Source organism: Gigantopelta aegis, chromosome 3 (assembly GCF_016097555.1).
Source record: "Gigantopelta aegis isolate Gae_Host chromosome 3, Gae_host_genome, whole genome shotgun sequence".
Classification (NCBI taxonomy): domain Eukaryota; kingdom Metazoa; phylum Mollusca; class Gastropoda; order Neomphalida; family Peltospiridae; genus Gigantopelta; species Gigantopelta aegis.
The window spans coordinates 84,329,731-84,348,270 of NC_054701.1; the positions used below are offsets into that span (position 1 = coordinate 84,329,731).

Here is an 18,540-nt window from a genome sequence, read left to right on the forward strand (position 1 = left end):
TAAAAACGTGATCTAAGTGTGTTACAGGTTTGTAGATTAACCAAATTATAATTTATTTTCGCTGGATGGAACTAGGGTGTGCAGCTTTAATTACAGTTTTTGTAAGTTTTCAAGTTATATTTGGACATAAATAATAGCAGTGATAAATAGTGTTAACTTAAAATACAGTGGTCTGAATGGGATATGGAAAATACAGTAAAAATGAATTTAATTGAATTATGTTTATTAAATTTATTCTGAGACGTAATTGCCTAGTCTATCTTGTCAGTTTTGTCATAGCAAAGGCTAACACTAATGCATGCGCACATATAAAACAACAATGGACTATTCCACTGGTGCATGGAAATATACTAAAGCCTTTAGTATATTTCCATGCACCAGTGGAATAGTAAAGGTGTTTGATAAACTAATTGATTTCCATTGTCAGTATTGTTTCAAGTGATTTTGTAAGAAAGGACAAATAACATCTGAAATTCTGACATCAAGACTTAAATGATGGAATAATGGTCCCCGGAATACTGCAATAAACATCAATACATTGCTATAAACACTACGATGGCGAGTTTTCATGCGTGAGCATTTGTAGTTTATCAACAATTGACTCGAGCCACATCCAGCCCTACCCCTTACTGCTGTGGATATATCAATATCAATAAAGGGTATATATAGGGCTGGAGGTGACTTGAGCTAATCAGCAATGTACATTGCATGCTTTAATAAAGGTGTTTTAACATGTTTGTGTTTTTCCTTCAATATTTGTTATTTTAATATCATTTAAAAATATTAAAATATTTTTAAGTAATAAAAATTATTGATAAATAAAATATTCATCTTGAGGTCATATGGTGCGCACATTAGTTTTTATTCAACACAGAACATTCAGCTTTGTTTTCCATGCAATTATAATTGTTTCTGGTAAAATATTAAAGACTTGTGGAACATTTTATGATAAAAAGGTTTTTTTGGTGTGTTTTCTTATGTAAATAACCAATATATCACACACACACACACACACACACACACACACACACATATATTTATCATATAATATCTTACATTTTCAGTGCAATCAAAGTATGTGATCTTTTTCAGATCACATACTTCAAGAATTTGATAACTTTGCAAATTAGATGTAAATTAGTCTAGGTCTCGGCACTAGGTTTATTGACATTTAAGCAAACGTACTTGGGTGACACTCCATGATTGACGTATGCATTCATGTCATCAAATAAAAACATTTCAATGGCAATTTGACACTGAAAGCTGTCCAGCGTTCAGAAAACAAAAAACGTTAGGCATAACTTTATTTTGACGTCATTTCCATTCAAAAATACACCGCGCCACATATTCTTACGTCATTTCAATATCTAGTAATGGCGGACTGGAATTAAAGTTGCGTGTACAGTTTATAAAAACACGTTGTATTAAGCTTGAGCTTATATGATAAAGAGAGTATTACCCTTGTGTATTTCGGTATAGTCAATATCATATATTAGGAATAAAAATCTATATCTATATCTATATATATCTATATCTATATCTATCTATATTATATATACAGTGGACTCTGTCTAAACCGGATTCTGTGTAATCCGGATCTCTGTATAAACCGGTCCATTTCTAAAGCCCCGTCCAGCTACCTCTTAGGTATAAATCTCTGCCTAATCCGTATTCTGTCTACTCCTGACTCTGGATCAAAAATCAAGAACGAAAGAACCGTTCAAGCATTAATTACCTCTGTCTACACCGGATTTGACTGAATGACGGGCTGCTTAATTAGTTGAACAATGATCGACAATTGCCAAGTAATCAGGATGCCGTCGCAAATCAAATACAAAATATAATCGCACTCGTGTGAAGTTTACTCTTACCTAACTGATTTCACGATTTCTTGTTTAGAATATCAGTGTCTGTATATTCAAGGTTTTTCTGGTTGTCTTAATAATTATAAGAAGCCCAAACTAGTAAAATATTAGAACGAACAAAAATACGTTTAATATGCAGCCACTAATATTTTATGCAGAAAACTATTTTTGTTATGTAATTACAATCGTTACAATGGCTTGTATGACTATTTCCCAACCATCCATGGATTCAAATGTCATTGTTGATCGCGAGTTGTCGATAATTCAAGAACCATAACTCTGGATGAACTCTGTCTAAACCGGTGTCCTCTATGCAAACCGGACTCACTTCGTACCGTCGTATAGTCCGGTTTACATAGCGTCCACTGTATATATATATATATATATATATATATATATATAATCAGGACGACGTCGCAAATCAAATACAAAATGTAATCACACTCGTGTGAAGTTTACTCTTACCTTATATATATATCTATATGTTTATAAAGCTATTTGATTATGCAATATAATTTGTATTGGTTTAATGCAAAACGGTTCTATGCAACATAATAATATTCAAATAACCAATGTATGCTATAAACCAATATGCAATTAAAAGTGGATGCGACTGTATTTTTTTTTTATCACTATATTGCAAGAACTTAACTCTAGACAAACTATGTCCACACCGGCACTGTCTAAACCAGCATATTTCATCAGTCCCAAGAGAAACCACTGTACATACAATGTGATGTTTTGAACTAAGATTACCCTTAATTATAAAGTACATTTTTTTAAAATTAACTGAAAGACATTTCATTTCAACTTATTTTCCTGCTTATATCCAATTAAGGTTCAAGCATGCTGTCATGGGCACACACCTCAGCTATCTGGGCTGTTTGTCCAGGGCAGTGGTTTAGTTGTTAGTTGGTTAGTGGTTAGTGAGAGAGAAGAGGATGTAGTGGCCTTACATTGAGCCCTTAAGAACTCGCTCTGGGTTGGAGCCAGTACCGGGCTGCGAACCATGTACCTACCAGCCTGTAGTCCGATGGCGTAACCACTGCGCCAACGAGGCCAGTACTGAAAGACAGCGTTTAATTTGTCACTATTGCAAGAAAGTAGTCCAAACAGCCTCATACTGTCGTAATGATAATTTTGAGCTACTGAAGGGTTTTTGACCCTTTCACAAATCAACCCAATTCTTGAAATCCTAGGCACATATTGGAGGAAAGGACGATTGAAATGCGAGGAAACACAATGTTCCATGAGAGGAATACTGCGGATCAGAGGAGAATTCCCACCCCTGATTATATCATCAAAGATCTGAAGTTCTTTTGTCTGTGTGTATGCATATGTGTGTGTGTGTGTGTGTCTGTCTGTGTGTATGTAGTGTGTGTCGGTCTGTGTGTGTGCGCGTTTGTGTCTGTGTGGTGTGTGTCTGTCTCTGTGTGTGTATGTGTGTGTGTGTAGTGCATGTGTGTGTGGGTATGTGTGTGTGTGTGTAGTGTTTGTGTGTGTCTGTATAGTGTGTGGTGTGTGTGTGTAGTGTGTGTGTGTAGTGTGTGTGTGTGTGTCTGTATAGTGTGTGTGTAGTGTGTGTATCTGTGTGTAGTGTGTGTGTGTCTGTGTGTGCAGTGTGTGTGTAGTGTGTGTGGTGTGTGTGTGTGTGTGTGTGCAGTGTGTGTGTCTGTGTGTGTGTAGTGTGTGTGTGCAGTGTGTGTCTGTGTGTAGTGTGTGTGTGGTGTGTGTGTGTCTGTGTGTGCAGTGTGTGTGTAGTGTGTCTGTGTGGTGTGTGTGTGTGTGTTGTGTGTGTGCAGTGTGTGTGTCTGTGTGTGTAGTGTGTGTGTAGTGTGTGTATGTAGTGTGTGTCTGTGTGTGTATGTGTGTGTGTATGTAGTGTGTGTGTGTAGTGTGTATGTAGTGTGTGTGTGTAGTGTGTGTGTAGTGTGTGTGTGTAGTGTGTGTGTGTAGTGTGTGTGTGTAGTGTGTGTGTGTCTGTGTGTGCAGTGTGTGTATGTAGTGTATGTGTGGTGTGTATGTGTGTTGTGTGTGTGTGCAGTGTGTGTAGTGTGTGTGTAGTGTGTGTGTAGTGTGTGTGTGTGTAGTGTGTGTGTGTAGTGTGTGTGTATGTGTGTGCAGTGTGTGTATGTAGTGTCTGTGTGGTGTGTGTGTCTGTGTGTGGAGGGGAACTGGTGATAATTAGGACATGACCAATCAGTAGAGTTTTCTCTTAGAGATGATATCATCTATTTGATTATTAATAGTTATTGAGCAACAGCAGGTAAATGGTCAATCAATGTGCTTCAAAAAGTTTGTTTTGTTTAACACCACCACTAGAGCACATTGATTAATTAATCATCGGTTATTGAATGTAAAACATTTGGTAATTCTGACATGAAGTCATCAGAGGAAACCCGGTACATTTTTCCTAATGCTGCAAGGGATCTTTTATATGTACTGGCAAGCACTCAACTGACAGCTAAATCTCGCCCCATTGTAAACCAAGACCGATTTAGGTGGTGTGGTGGCCAAGCCATCAACCTTAAGGCTGGTAGGTACAGAGTTCACATCCTAGTACTGCCTCTCACCCCAGAGCATGTTTTAACAGCTTAGTGTGGATGTTTAAAGATGTTACATTGACTTCTCATTTACTAACCACCAACCAACACAACCCAGTTAGCTGGTAATATTTTGTGAAAGTCCACATGTGAGTGAGACCAGACCCTCCCCTAGAACTCACCTGCTTGCTGTTCTTGTGTAATATTTGTGAAATTCCATGTGTGGGTGAGACCAGACCCTCCCCTAGAACTCACCTGAGTGCTGTTCTTGCCAATCCAGAAGTGAGCGTCATAAAGAAGCTTATCAGAATCTGCGTCTTTTGTTGTCTGTGAAATATAATATCAAATGTTAACATGTTAACTTATGTTAATACATATTTATTAAAAAGGTTTAGCTATCAAACTGACTGGACAGGAGGGTGGGTGGGAGGCAGGGGGAGAAGGATGACTTCGAAATATGAGGCAATCAAACTCATTTTAGAAATTAAATTATTTTTAAAAAAAACTTTACATTTTTTTTTTTTAATTAACTTATTTTGAATAATTAAATATCAAACTAACTAATGCATCTATAAATTTACATATTAGTAATAACAAATGTTTTTAGAATTCATTGCCTGAGATGGAGCAAGTCATATATTAAATGTTTTTGACTGGCACAGATCATAATCAGACCTGTCAACCCTCCCGGATTCCGCGGGAGTCTCCCGGTATTTGATCAAATCTCCTTGCTCCTGTGCGGGAGACAGTTTCTCCTGTTAAATGACATTTTTGTAAGCATAAAAAAAAAATCAATCCTCTTTTGTCAAAATAACATAAGGGAAGTAACTCTACCTTTTTTTTCTCATTCGGAAAATGTCGACTACTTTCGGTTTCTGAGAATGTAACAGGCCGAATTGTCCCGACTGTTTAACCTTTGCCGAAGTGAGAATTGTGGGATAGCCTATTTAAATTGTTAAAAAAGCACATGGAGTTTATAAAATGACGTGTTATTATAATGTTTGTTGTCATCGTAATGGCTACGAAGCGTGTTGCCGCTAATTCAACAGGCTGTGTATTGACATTCAGTGTTGCATATATATATATAAAAAACTATCCAATTTAGTTCTAATAACACCTCTGAATTGTAAAATGTCTTCCCACTGGATTACATAATGCAACTATGATGAATCTGAACTGCCAGACTCCGAGTTAACAGCGATACACACGATGCATGTTAAAATCACATGTCACAGCAAGACAACGAAAAGACCAATTAGCTGTATAAACATACTTGTGTCAGTGAATTTTGTATGTTTGTGCAGTAAAATGTTGGTTATACGGGTACTCTTCAAGAAATTATTTTTGTACAATTAAAAAATGTTGTGTCTGACATCGACATAAAATTACTCACGGAAATGGGTATAATTCCGGTATATTTCACGCGATGTCCGTAATGAGGTTTTACTTATGATTAATGAAAATACAATGTTTATTGCATCATTATAATGATTTTAAATAAGTACCACGCCACCGTTCCTCATTATAGTAACAACTGAATATTAATTTATAAGATTTATATAAATTTGTCTTTGGTACACTAACCACAAATAATGTAACGCAACCTGTAACTGTAAGGCTGTAAGTGTAATACCGTAAATGTACTAATTAAATTTTTTATTTCTTGTTCATGTCCTTAACATTTTTGGATAAAATATGATAATTTTTTGAAATATGTATTAAATCATAATAATATTTAAACTTTAAAAAAAAAAAAAGTTTTTAATTTTTTTTTTTTTTTTTTTTTTTTAAAGCCAAGATCTAAGGTTAAGAAGTATATATGACATTATATAGTATTCATATAACTTATTGTAATAATGTTTTTTTTAAATCTTGCGATTTTGGGTTAAATTGTGTGAATTAAAAAAATCTCCTGCTTTTTGACAAAATCTCCTGCTTTTTCAACACACACCTCCTGCTTTCTCTTGACTAAAGGTTGACAGGTCTGATCATAATTTATTTATCATTGTTATGCTTAGATAGATAGATAGAGAGAGAGAGAGAGAGAGAGAGAGAGAGAGAGAGAGAGAGAGAGAGAGAGAGAGAGAGAGAGAGAGAGAGAGAGAGAGAGAGAGAGACTGACCTTAAAAACCATACAAGTACATGTAAATGAATGCACATATATGCACATAAGCATGCACACCCCAAAGAGAGAGAGAGAGAGATTGAGAGAGAGAGAGAGAGAGACTGACCTTAAAAACCATACAAGTACATGTAAATGAATGCACATATATGCACATAAGCATGCACACCCCAAAACTCGCATGGACATGACGACAAACCTTCAAAACAATGTAGGAATCTCCATTGTAGAATTCACCATACTCCTCCTCAGGCCAATCTACCACTTCAAAATTCTAAAAATAGATTTTAATAGTGTGCAACAAATACTATTTTTCTTTGAATACTAGTACCTAACTGTAACACTCAAATAAAACCAACATACTACTGAAATTATTAATTACGATAGTTTGCTGCTTGCCAATGTTTAATTATGTCAGTTGTTCCTTTAGATGATATCAGAGATAAAAAGGTGGCATCTTTAGACAAGCAGCTGTTAAACAAAGGTGGTCTGTTGATTAAGTTTTAACTGTACTTCAACATGTCATTTGCCAAATTTGAATTTGGTAAATATATTTTATCCTTAATTAATTCACCAAAAAGTTAATTTACATGAAAACTGCATTCCATTTGTAGATCTACTTCCATAAAGGTTTTGGGGCGAGATGTAGCCCAGTGGTAAAGCGTTCGGTTGATGCGTGGTTGGTCTAGGATCGATCCCCGTCAGTGAACCCATTGGGCTACTTCTCGTTCCAGCCAGTGCTCCACAGCTGGTGTAACAAAGGCAGTGGTATGTACTATCCTGTCTTGTGGATGGTGCATATAAAAGATCTCTTGCTGCTAACTGAAAAGAGTAGCCCATGAAGTGGCGACAGTGGGTTTCCTCTCTCAATATTTGTGTGGTCCGTTAACCATATGTCTCATGCCATATAACCGTCAATAGAATGTGTTGAGTGCGTCGTTAAATAAAACATTTCCTTCCTTCCTAATTAGAACATGAATTTGGCTACAGATATTATGATCAAATTGACCTAATAATTTTGGTGGACTAGCATAACTTCACATAATGTTTTCACTTCCTATTTATTGCACAAGTTTATTTTTTGTTAGAATATATACCACAAGACTTCATAGCGGTCGAGTGGTATGTTCTTGCACAAAATAAACGAGTGCTATAAATAGGAAGATCTGTATTTATTACATACATGTGTACATATACCTTCTTTATTTTTTACTGAAACGGTTTTTAATCTGACATCACAACTAAACTTTCTACAATCTATGATCAATACTCCTTTCATGGATTTATGTAATGTAAAGAATCACACTCTGTGGCAATCTTGTGTAATGTTTCAAATTCGATGTGATGTAATTTGTAAATCATATATGACTTAAGTAACAAAGAGGTGTTAACTCCAGTAAAAAAATAAAGTTTTGTGCTTATTTAAAAATTCAGGTCCAGATCGCCAATAAACATGTATGTGATACAAGATAAATTTATCACATGGTTTGAAAATGTCTTTATCACTATAGTAAGATTGACTAGGTATGTAATACATACAACAATGCGCCAAATCTTGATCCCCGGCTCTTGTCCCACACCCTGCCACGCTGGCTCAGCCTCAGCCGATTCCTCTGGAGAGAAAAAAAAAAATTCAAATCATCACAAAACAGCTAACAGAGGAAATACAGTACGTTAGAAATACGGCAGAAATTTCATAATCAGTCATCATTCATAATCAGTTTAGAAAATTAAGAGGAAGATATTTTAAATACTGGCTTAATTTTCTCCTTTTGCACCCGACTCTGAAGCCCCTGGGGAGTTAGAATGACACAAAATGCACAAAAAAAAAATTGTCTATGAGCTAAGGAAGCTTCCTACGAATGTTTGTTGGAATTGGTCAAGTAGTTTTGAAGAAGAAGTCCACGATATTAAAGTTTAAATGCATTTATCTATTATCTTCACACCCTCTCCAGGAACAATTGGGAATACCCAACATTAATGATATTAAAAAATTAGATCATCTATTTGGTAATAGCATGTCTGCAAGTAGAGAACATTTTTTTTTTTAAAACAATGGCTTAATTTTCCCCCTTTTGAGTGAAGCACCTTGACAGGCCTCTAGGGAACCAGAATGACCAAATTTACAAATTTATTTCTTCATGTGCAAAGAAAGGTTCCTATGAAGTTTAGCAGGAATTAGTCAAGTAGTTTTGGATAAGAAGTAAAAACTGTGAAAGGTTTAGATACGATGAATGACGCATGACAACAGGCAAAAACAGATCACAACATTGTTCTGTGAACATTTTGTTCAGTATCACATTGCAATTTGCCACACAAGTTTCAGAGATCGCTATGCAATTTTAAAACATTAAACTAATTGGTAATCAATTTTTATTTGACTAGAAATATTGCTAATCGAGATTTTGAGAACAAAATGTTCCCTGAACAGGTTACCGGCCTCTGTGGCATCGTGGTTAGGCCATCGGTCTACAGGCTGGTAGGTACTGGGTTCGGATCCCAGTCGAGGCATGGGATTTTTAATCCAGATACCGACTCCAAACCCTGAGTGAGTGCTCCGCAAGGCTCAATGGGTAGGTGTAAACCACTTGCACCGACCAGTGATCCATAACTGGTTCAACAAAGGCCATGGTTTGTGCTATCCTGCCTGTAGAAAGCACAAATAAAAGATCCCTTGCTGCTAATCGGAAAGAGTAGCCCATGTAGTGGCGACAGCGGGTTTCCTCTCAAAATCTGTGTGGTCCTTAACCATGTCTGACGCCATATAACCGTAAATAAAATGTGTTGAGTGCGTCGTTAAATAAAACATTTCTTTCTTTCTTTCTGAACAGGTCACTTGAACCATTGGCCTAGGTGACTTAAAAAGACATTTCAATTACTCAAGTCTTGTGATCTTTGTAAATAAAAAGATATTTCAACGACATTTCCGACATTGTAAATTAAAACAGATGGCCGATTCAAGTATGATGGACTCTGTCTATGCAGATTCAAAGGGCACAGAAGATATGCGCTGATATACATAGAGTGTTGGATTAGACAGATGTCTCCCAAGCTATTGTCACTGAATTGTGCCGGTTTACACAGAAATCCAGATTACATAAATACCGAATGAACAGTCCATTGTACTTGTTTAAAATACAAAACAAATGAACAGTCTATTCAGTATTGTACTTGTTTAAAATACAAAACAGATGAACAGTCCGTACTTGTTTAAAATACAAAACAAATGAACAGTGCATTGTACTTGTTTAAAATACAAAACAAATGAATAGTCCATTGTACTTGTTTAAAATACAAAACAAATGAACAGTGCATTGTACTTGTTTAAAATACAAAACAAATGAACAGTCCATTGTACTTGACATATCTCAATGTGAAACAAATTGAAGGGAGTGACTAATTGCTCCCCTAGCTTAGACTATGGGAAGACCTTCAAGATATTACCACATTGAGCATTGATATTTAATCCCTTTCTAGTACTATTTGTTATAAATTCACATAAGGGGAAGATAAAAATGACCCTCCTTTAAATTAGTTTCTGGGAAGTGATAGGGAGCAAGAGTGATAGCTCCCCTTAAATGGTGAGGTCAGGTCAGGTCAGAGTGTTTAACATGCACGTTCAGAGCAAACTGTTGTAGCGCACACCTGTCCTGGGCACAGGTGTCGGCTCCTCTGTCCTGTCCAGGACAGGAAAGGGGTAGGGTGGGTTGATGGGTGTTCCATCTGTACTGGCAGGTGCAAGCTAGGGAGCACCAGCAGTCCGACAGGGGCCGGTAACAGGCTGAGGGTGGTGAGGTCTCAAAGCATCTACTGTACAATACACATATATACACAAATATGAATCAATTACTTTTAACTTGTTTCTCAGTGTCCGAACCAAACAAGGCAAGGTTGGAATCCTTCCAGTCATACTTCTTGGCTTTCACTAAACCTGAAAACCAAAATATTGTAATCAACATTTTAATTCTTACAGAATCTAACTAATCTGTAAATACATATAATATACAAGGAAACACATGGTATTTGTGATCAAATGTAATTCCCTAAATTCGAACTTAAAAATAATTGCTGAATTTTATTTTACTGGTAATTTGGCAAAATAATTTCATGTAATACAGGGCTTCTAGAATTTTGTAAAACCCACTAGCCATGGGATCAGTAATTCTAAAAATGTACTAGCCACGATTAAAAATTCACTAGCCCTACTTTTCTTTAAGTTCATACAAGTTTACTAAATAATAGTAATAATGAGATATGTCACCTAAAGAGGGAGAGAGAGAGCATAAAAACACTGACAATGGGGGTTGGAGTGGGGGCAGGATATTCATATTTACAAAATAGACTTAACTGCAACATTTGAAAAAGAATTTCCACTAGCCATCTGGCATGGCAATGCAATAGTAGTTATTTACTTGCCCAACATTGAATATCACTAGCCATGGGAGTGGGGCTACCGTAATCTAGAAACCCTGTAATAATTGATATTTTGTGAGAAAGTAATTTGGCAACATTTTCTGCTGACCCAGATCTACAATGTAGCCCTGAAACAGGTTATCATGACATATACTATTCCCGTTAAATTGGAATAACAACTGAGGATATTTTAGTTAATTTTATTAGTACCTTGCAAAAATGGAATATATTTCAGATTAATTTATAATACTACTACAGGGTTGAAAATTAACATGCAAACCATGGTCGACAGCAGGGCCAGTTGAAGAAAAATCTTACTAGCCCTTCTCAAATTCAACTAGCCCTCCAATTATCACATTGAAATTTAACTGCACAGCCAAAATCAGAACTAGAATGTTCTTTACAAGTTGAATAATAACCATGTGCTCACTGTATATAGTCTGTTTGCTTCAAAAGAAAAATGATGAATTGGCATTTAACTTCATAATAAATAAAGTTAAAATTCATATAAAAACATGTTAAGTTTTAAACCCATACCAACTCAAATAAAACAAATTGAAAAAGAAATCCAGTATAAATAAAAATGTTTCTTTACAAATTACCATCAAATTATACAGATTAAATCTCATTTTTAGAACTGCCAAGGTATGCAGCTTGACGTTCATTGTCTCTCAACTAAAAATAATGCAGTACAAAGATACTAAAGGTAGAACTGCGCATGCTTTAGTAAACTAGTCTGAGAGTGACAGTCCTCTTTCTGGCGATGCAAGAGGGAAGGAATAAACTTTGTCGCGATGCAAGAGGGGTAAAATCCCCAGTAAATGATTTCCTCGGGAGTGGCTGTTCTCCTATAGACAAGGCACTACTAGACAGAGATCCATGGAATCATCCACTATTTTGTCAAATGCCCATTCGACTCTGCTTTGTGCAGAGATATGGCCCTGATCATGAATTACGGTTTTGCCATTCAGATTACCTTGGATGTGCCATCAATTGCCTTAAAACCTGTATCAGAAAAAGAGTTAACCTATGCAGTTTGATGGTAATTTGTAAAGAAGTTTCGTTTTAATTTACACTGAAGTTTTACCCCCAATAAAATGTTATTTGAGATTGTATGGGTTAATAAATTAAAATATTTTTATATGAATTTTATTTTCATTAATTATTTTAGCAGGCAAAATATAGAACATGTTCTATGTCTTCTGCTGACAGATCTGTACTTCGCACCAACACAGACATGCGACCGGGCAACTGCTAATTTTCAACCCTGATACTATTGCTCCTGTGTCTCAATTTATCCTCAAACAAGTATACATTGTTTATAAAATCTACCAAGTCTTGTTTCAATGAAAGGTCCAGGAAATATTTTAGTAACAACCTTTAAATTCCTATTTGAACATTCATTTCAGCTGTAACAGTCCTTTTGGAGAACATAATTCTAAGATGCTCATTCTGTTTAGGTTAACAATATTTTTATTTTATTTTAGAGGAGTTCAGTTTTAATTAAATTTGTTTATTAATGTACATTTTTTTTAGCAGATCGTATAAGCAGACACCTTTAAATTGGTCTTTATAAACTATCTATGTAATTGTCTGTCTATAATGTGTGGATGTGCCCCACATATTCTGGTGTTCTGAAACAATTAGCTAACATTAAAATACTTACCTCTAGGCATGATGACTAATGGGGATCTGCGATGATTGTCACGGATTGGAAAATGTATTTATAGAAATATCTGAAACTAAAGAGAAAATACATGTACAGTAATTGTCTGTATATATATATATATATATATATATATATATATATATATATATATATATATACATATACATACATACATACATACATACATATATATATATATATATACATATATATATATATATATATATATATATATACATATATATATATATATATATATATATATATATATACACACATATATACATACATATACACATACACATACACATACACATACACATATACACATATACATATATATATTTATGTGTGTTACGAGACCATAGACATACAAGCTCCCATTTGGGGGAGGGGGGGGGGGGAGGCTGATGTTTGCCTGAGTTCAATGAAAATGTCTCAATATGAATAACAACATTTACTCATGACATATTCACATTACTGCCAAACAGCTACATGTATATAGGGTTGCAAATAAATCACTACACATTTTCACATGGATTACAACTTTTTTTTTTTTTACAATTAATATTGTTGAGTAGAATGATATAAACACAGTGAAAAGGTTTCAGGCTAGCTCATTTTGCCCGCAAATCTCTAACGTTTTTGCCTGAATTTGAGAATTTTCTCCAGTACTGGGGATGGGGGGGGGGGGGGGGGGAGGGTTTCCCCCACTGCCCTCCACCCCTTTCTTATGAGACATGAAAATTATGTAACCCTTTTAACCATCATCTAATGAAGTCTCACGAAAAGTCGAAGAGTGCAAAATGATGTTCTGCATAAACTTGGCAACACTTAAAAGCAATGGCATCCAGGCAGCATGTACACTGTACACATGATACACCTTATCATGCTGGATGATAGCCGCCAGTCAAATCTTGCTGATACAAAACCCAGCAGAACCAGAAGGGTTTTGGAAAAGAAAGAAAGAAATGTTTTATATAATGATGCACTCCAACACATTTTATTTACGGTTATATGGCGTCAGACATATTGTTAAGGACCACACAGATTTTGAGAGGAAACCCGCTGTCGCAACCATATGGGCTACTCTTCCGATTAGCAGCAAGGGATCTTTTATTTGTGCTTCCCACAGGCAGGATAGCACAAACCATGGTCTTTGTTGAACCAGTTATGGATCACTGGTCGGTGCAAGTGGTTTACACCTACCCATTGAGCCTTGCGGAGCACTCACTCAGGGTTTGGAGTCGGTATCTGGATTAAAAATCCCATGCCTCGACTGGGATCCGAACCCAGTACCTACCAGCCTGTAGACCGATGGCCTAACCACGACGCCACCGAGGCCGGTCAGAAGGGTTTTGGATAATGGCCTCATACATACCCAACTGCCATATATATAATTCCCTTTTCTTTGTTTTGTACACAGTGGACTCTTGTCAGGATCTCGGTGCAGGACATAGCCCAATGGTAAAGCGCTCGCTTGATGTGCGGTCAGTCTTGGATCGATCCCCATCAGTGGGCCCATTGGGCAATTTTTCGTTCCACCCAGTGCACCATGACTGGTATATCAAAGACCGTAGTATATGATATCCTGTCTGTGGGATGGTGCTTATAAAAGATCCCTTGCTACTAATGGAAAAATGTAGCGGGTTTCCTCTCTAAGACTATATATATCAAAATTACCAAATGTTTGAGATTCAATACTATTATTTGTCAGAATCTAGCTCGATTGTTAAAGATCTTGCCTGAGGTGCTTTAGCCACAGAATCGAATCCTCTAAATGAATAAAAGTTAAAAGTTTGTTTTGTTTAACAACACCACTAGAGCACATTGATTAATTAATCATCGGCTATTGGATGTCAAACATTAGTAATTATGACTATACATGTATATTTCCATTAGCAGCAAGGGATCTTTTATATGCTTTTTCCCACAGACAGGATAGCAGATACCATGGCCTTGATCAGTTGTTATGTACTGATTGGAACAAGCAAAAACCCAATCAGTTGAATGGATCCATCAGGGTGGTTTGATCCTTCGACGCAAGCACCTCAGGCAAGAGCTTAACTGACTGAGCTAAATCCTGCCCCCTCTCAGTGAATGAATGACACCCTAGCATGAAAAATACATCAGCTATCGGGTGTCGGACTAAGGGAAATGTGTAAATCAAGTGATAATTAATAGGAATATAAAACTCAATATTTTTTGTTTAATTCTAACCAGTGCCCCACAGCTGGTATACCAAAGGCTGTGGTGTGTACTGTCCTGTCTGTGGGAAAGTGTATATAGAAGATCCCTTGCTACTAATGGGAAAATGTAGAGGGTTTCCTCTCTAAGACTATTTATCAGAATTACCAAATGATTCATATGCAATACCTGCGCCCATATTTTCAAAGCAATCTTAGCACTAGAAAATTGTAAAAACATCGTAGGATATGATGTGACAACAGCACACGCCATAGTGATGTCATAGCTTGCAATGATTTTATGATTTCGTAGAACTAAGATTGCTTTGAAAATATGGGCCTGGGCCCCGTTCCACAAAGCGATCTTAGCCCTAAGATCACCTTAAGTGCATAGCTACCTTATGCACTAAGGTGATCTTAGTGCTAAGATCGCTTTGTGGAACGGGACCCTGATGATTAATAAATCAATGCACTCTAGTGGTGTCATTATACAAAACAAGCTTTTACCGTCTAAAACAGATTCAAGTGGTAATTGTGATGACATGTGCTGGTATACACATGGTGCTGGATTTGACAGATGTCTCCCAAGATAACTCTGTGATCATGTTACTTTACACAGACAGAAATGCTGATTACACAGATGCCGGTATAAACAATTCACTGTATTTTATTTATTTATTATTATTATTCAAATTTTGTTTTATTTTTGTTTGGGAAGGATCAATATTATGATTGCACTCGTCTTTTTATTAATTTCAACTTATTTTCATGCTTATAACCAATTAAGGTTCAAGCATGCTGTCCTGGGCACACTTCAGCTATCTGGGCTATCTGTCCAGGACAGTGGGTTAGTTGTTAGTGGTTAGTGAGAGAGAAGAGGGTGTAGTGGTCTTACACCTACCCATTGAGTCGTTAAAACGTGCACTGAGTGGGAGCCGTTATCGGGCTGCGAACCCTGTATCTACCAGCCGTATGTCCAATGGCCAGGGTTCATACACCTTGGAACCCAAAAAATTCCAGACCTTTTGCAGACTTTTTCCCTAGACAAAAAAATATTTTTCAAGACTCATGTTGCTCAAAATGGACAATCTTTTTGTCATATGCATTCCGCAAGTGCATACTTCAAATCTTTGTTAATTGTTCGGTAATAATTGTCTCGATTTCCCAAATGTATGTTAGTGTCGAGATCATGAGTCCTAAAGACGAATTTCCATACTTTTTCCAAAGCCACTCGCAAAAAAAAGGTATTTTTCCAGGTCTGGAAAATGGATTTTAAAAATTACTTTTCAAGGTTTTCCAGACTGTATGAACCCTGAATGGCTTAACCATGATACCACTGAGGTCAGTACGCTTACCTTGCTCGTCCGGTGCCGATGCAATTAGTGCTCTACAACTGGTACATCAAAAGCCATGGTATGTGATGTCCTTACAATGTGAAAAAATACTTTGGTGTGCAACTAATTCACATGGCGGTGAATATGATACTGGGTACATATCACGTATATGAGCACGGTTTCTACCAGAGGGTAAAACGGGTATGGTGCCATACCCAATTATTTTTGCAGATTTTATTGTCTTGACAAAATTAATTACTCCTATCATTATTGGATGATTTTCTTAACCCTAACCCTAAACTTAATCCATTTTCTTTCTGTTGACTGTTGACTGTGGTATACCCAAAAAGCTCTTTCTGGCAGACAAATTTATGAGGTAATAAATATGAATATGTATTCATGTCCATGAATACAAAAGTGAAAAGGTTTTGCAAAAAGGAAAAACAGTATTTAAAAACAAAACAAATTATTGGTGTTTTTTAGACAAGCGAAATCATGGTACACGAAGGGTACCAGTCCAATACGTTGAATAAAAAAAGATTGGTCTATGCTATTGATTAACTACAAAACCGGTCAAAGACATTATCAAAACAATCGAATCGGTATTGTGTTTTGGTTAGTGTGAATTAGAAACATGCATATGAATATGTGTATTCGGTTCAGCTACTGATGAATATGAATGCAACTACGATATATATCCATGTTCAGAGTGCCAAATATTCAAGTACATCATTACACCTCTACAAAATACATGGACTAAGTAGTAAATGATATTTTTAAATACCACTAGTTACATTGATAATTTTCGAGTTCATTGATAACAAATATTTCATATGTTAAAACACATTACAGTAAGAAACCTAACAGCACCCCATTTCAACAATTTTCTTGTTAAATACGTATGTGCTGACGGGTTCTTTCCCATAATGTGTACATGTATTAGTTAATGTAAAATAGTTCTTATTGACGAAACTTGAAAATTATCAACGTAATGGTATATATAAAGATTATTATACAAGCTTGTGTGTTGTACTGATTTTACGAAATAAGTGTCAGGATTTTTGTATTACACGAGCAAGACTGAGGGTAATACATGAATCCTGACATGAGTTTCGTAAAATCAGTACAAGTCGCAAGCGAGTGTAATAATTTCTTTATTATCCATATTATTATTGTTGTTTTCTTTACAAATAACAAGACCCAACTCAACATGTTTCAGCCACAACTAGAAGGAGACGATGAAATGACATCATATTTCAAATGCACAGTCTGAGCTAGGACTGGAGAAGCAATGTCATGTTATGACTTCGCTTCCCAAAATTACATCATTAAACTTGTTATTACACGAGTGCTTCAGCCACAACTAGAAGGAGACGACGTCATAGTTCAAATGCACAGTCTGAGCTAGGACTGGAGAAGCAACGTTGTGTTATGACTTCGCTTCTAAAAATTACATCATTACACTTGTTATTACACGAGTGCTTCAGCCACAACTAGAAGGAGACGACGTCATAGTTCAAATGCACAGTCTGAGCTAGGACTGGAGAAGCAACGTTGTGTTATGACTTCGCTTCCCACAATTACATCATTAAACTTGTTATTACACGAGTGCTTCAGCCACAACTAGAAGGAGACGACGTCATAGTTCAAATACACAGTCTGAGCTAGGACTGGAGAAGCAACGTTGTGTTATGACTTCGCTTCCCAAAATTACGTCATTACACTTGTTATTACACGTGAGCTTCATATGATTTTTATTAACTCGGTTCTGTTACACCATATGGATAATAAATAAATATATATATAATAGTCTCCACGAGTCCAATATTGGATTTGAGTACTTAAGGGTGAAACTCGACCCGGACCCGAGTACCCGACACCTAGATGATAATGAGACTAAGGAATAAAGTAAACTATAGCATTTGCATCTTAATTCCAATGCTAACATGGATGCCAAATCATTCCATTGTATTGCATTCCATACATTCGACTTTTGGTTTCGCTGCACGTCTCATAGCCCTATAATGTAACCGGTGGCAACCAAATGGCAAAATGACGTAAACAAATACTAGTATAATTAAATGAAAGTCTTTCCCTTGTACGGGTACTTGAGTACTTGTGGAAAAAAGAAAGAAATGTTTTATTTAATGACGCACTCAACACATTTTATTTGCGGTTATATGGCGTCAAACATATGGTTAAGGACCACAGATTGAGAGAGGAAACCCGCTATCACTACTTCATGGGCTACTCTTTTCGATTAGCAGCAAGGGATCTTTTATATGCACTACCCCACAGATAGGGTAGTACATACCATGGCCTTTGATGTACCAGTCATGGTACACTGGCTGCAGCGAGAAATAACACAATGGGCCCACCGACGGGGATCGATCCCAGACCGACCGCGC

The 18,540-nt window shown here is 36.4% G+C and overlaps 1 protein-coding gene across 2 annotated transcripts in view; it reads right to left on the reverse strand.

Annotated features, from left to right (window-relative positions):
• The window catches only part of LOC121369205 (gelsolin-like protein 2), a 38,392-nt gene that overhangs the window by 18,490 nt on the left and 1,362 nt on the right, over positions 1-18,540 (reverse strand). For both annotated transcript variants that reach the window (XM_041494130.1, XM_041494128.1), the window contains exons 2-6: positions 12,610-12,685; positions 10,381-10,461; positions 8,070-8,143; positions 6,730-6,804; positions 4,664-4,735 (exon numbers count right to left, since the gene is read on the reverse strand). In XM_041494130.1, the coding sequence (XP_041350064.1) occupies positions 4,664-4,735; positions 6,730-6,804; positions 8,070-8,143; positions 10,381-10,461; positions 12,610-12,619 (312 nt within the window). In that variant the 5' untranslated portion in view covers positions 12,620-12,685. The remainder of the gene's footprint in view (positions 1-4,663; positions 4,736-6,729; positions 6,805-8,069; positions 8,144-10,380; positions 10,462-12,609; positions 12,686-18,540) is intronic.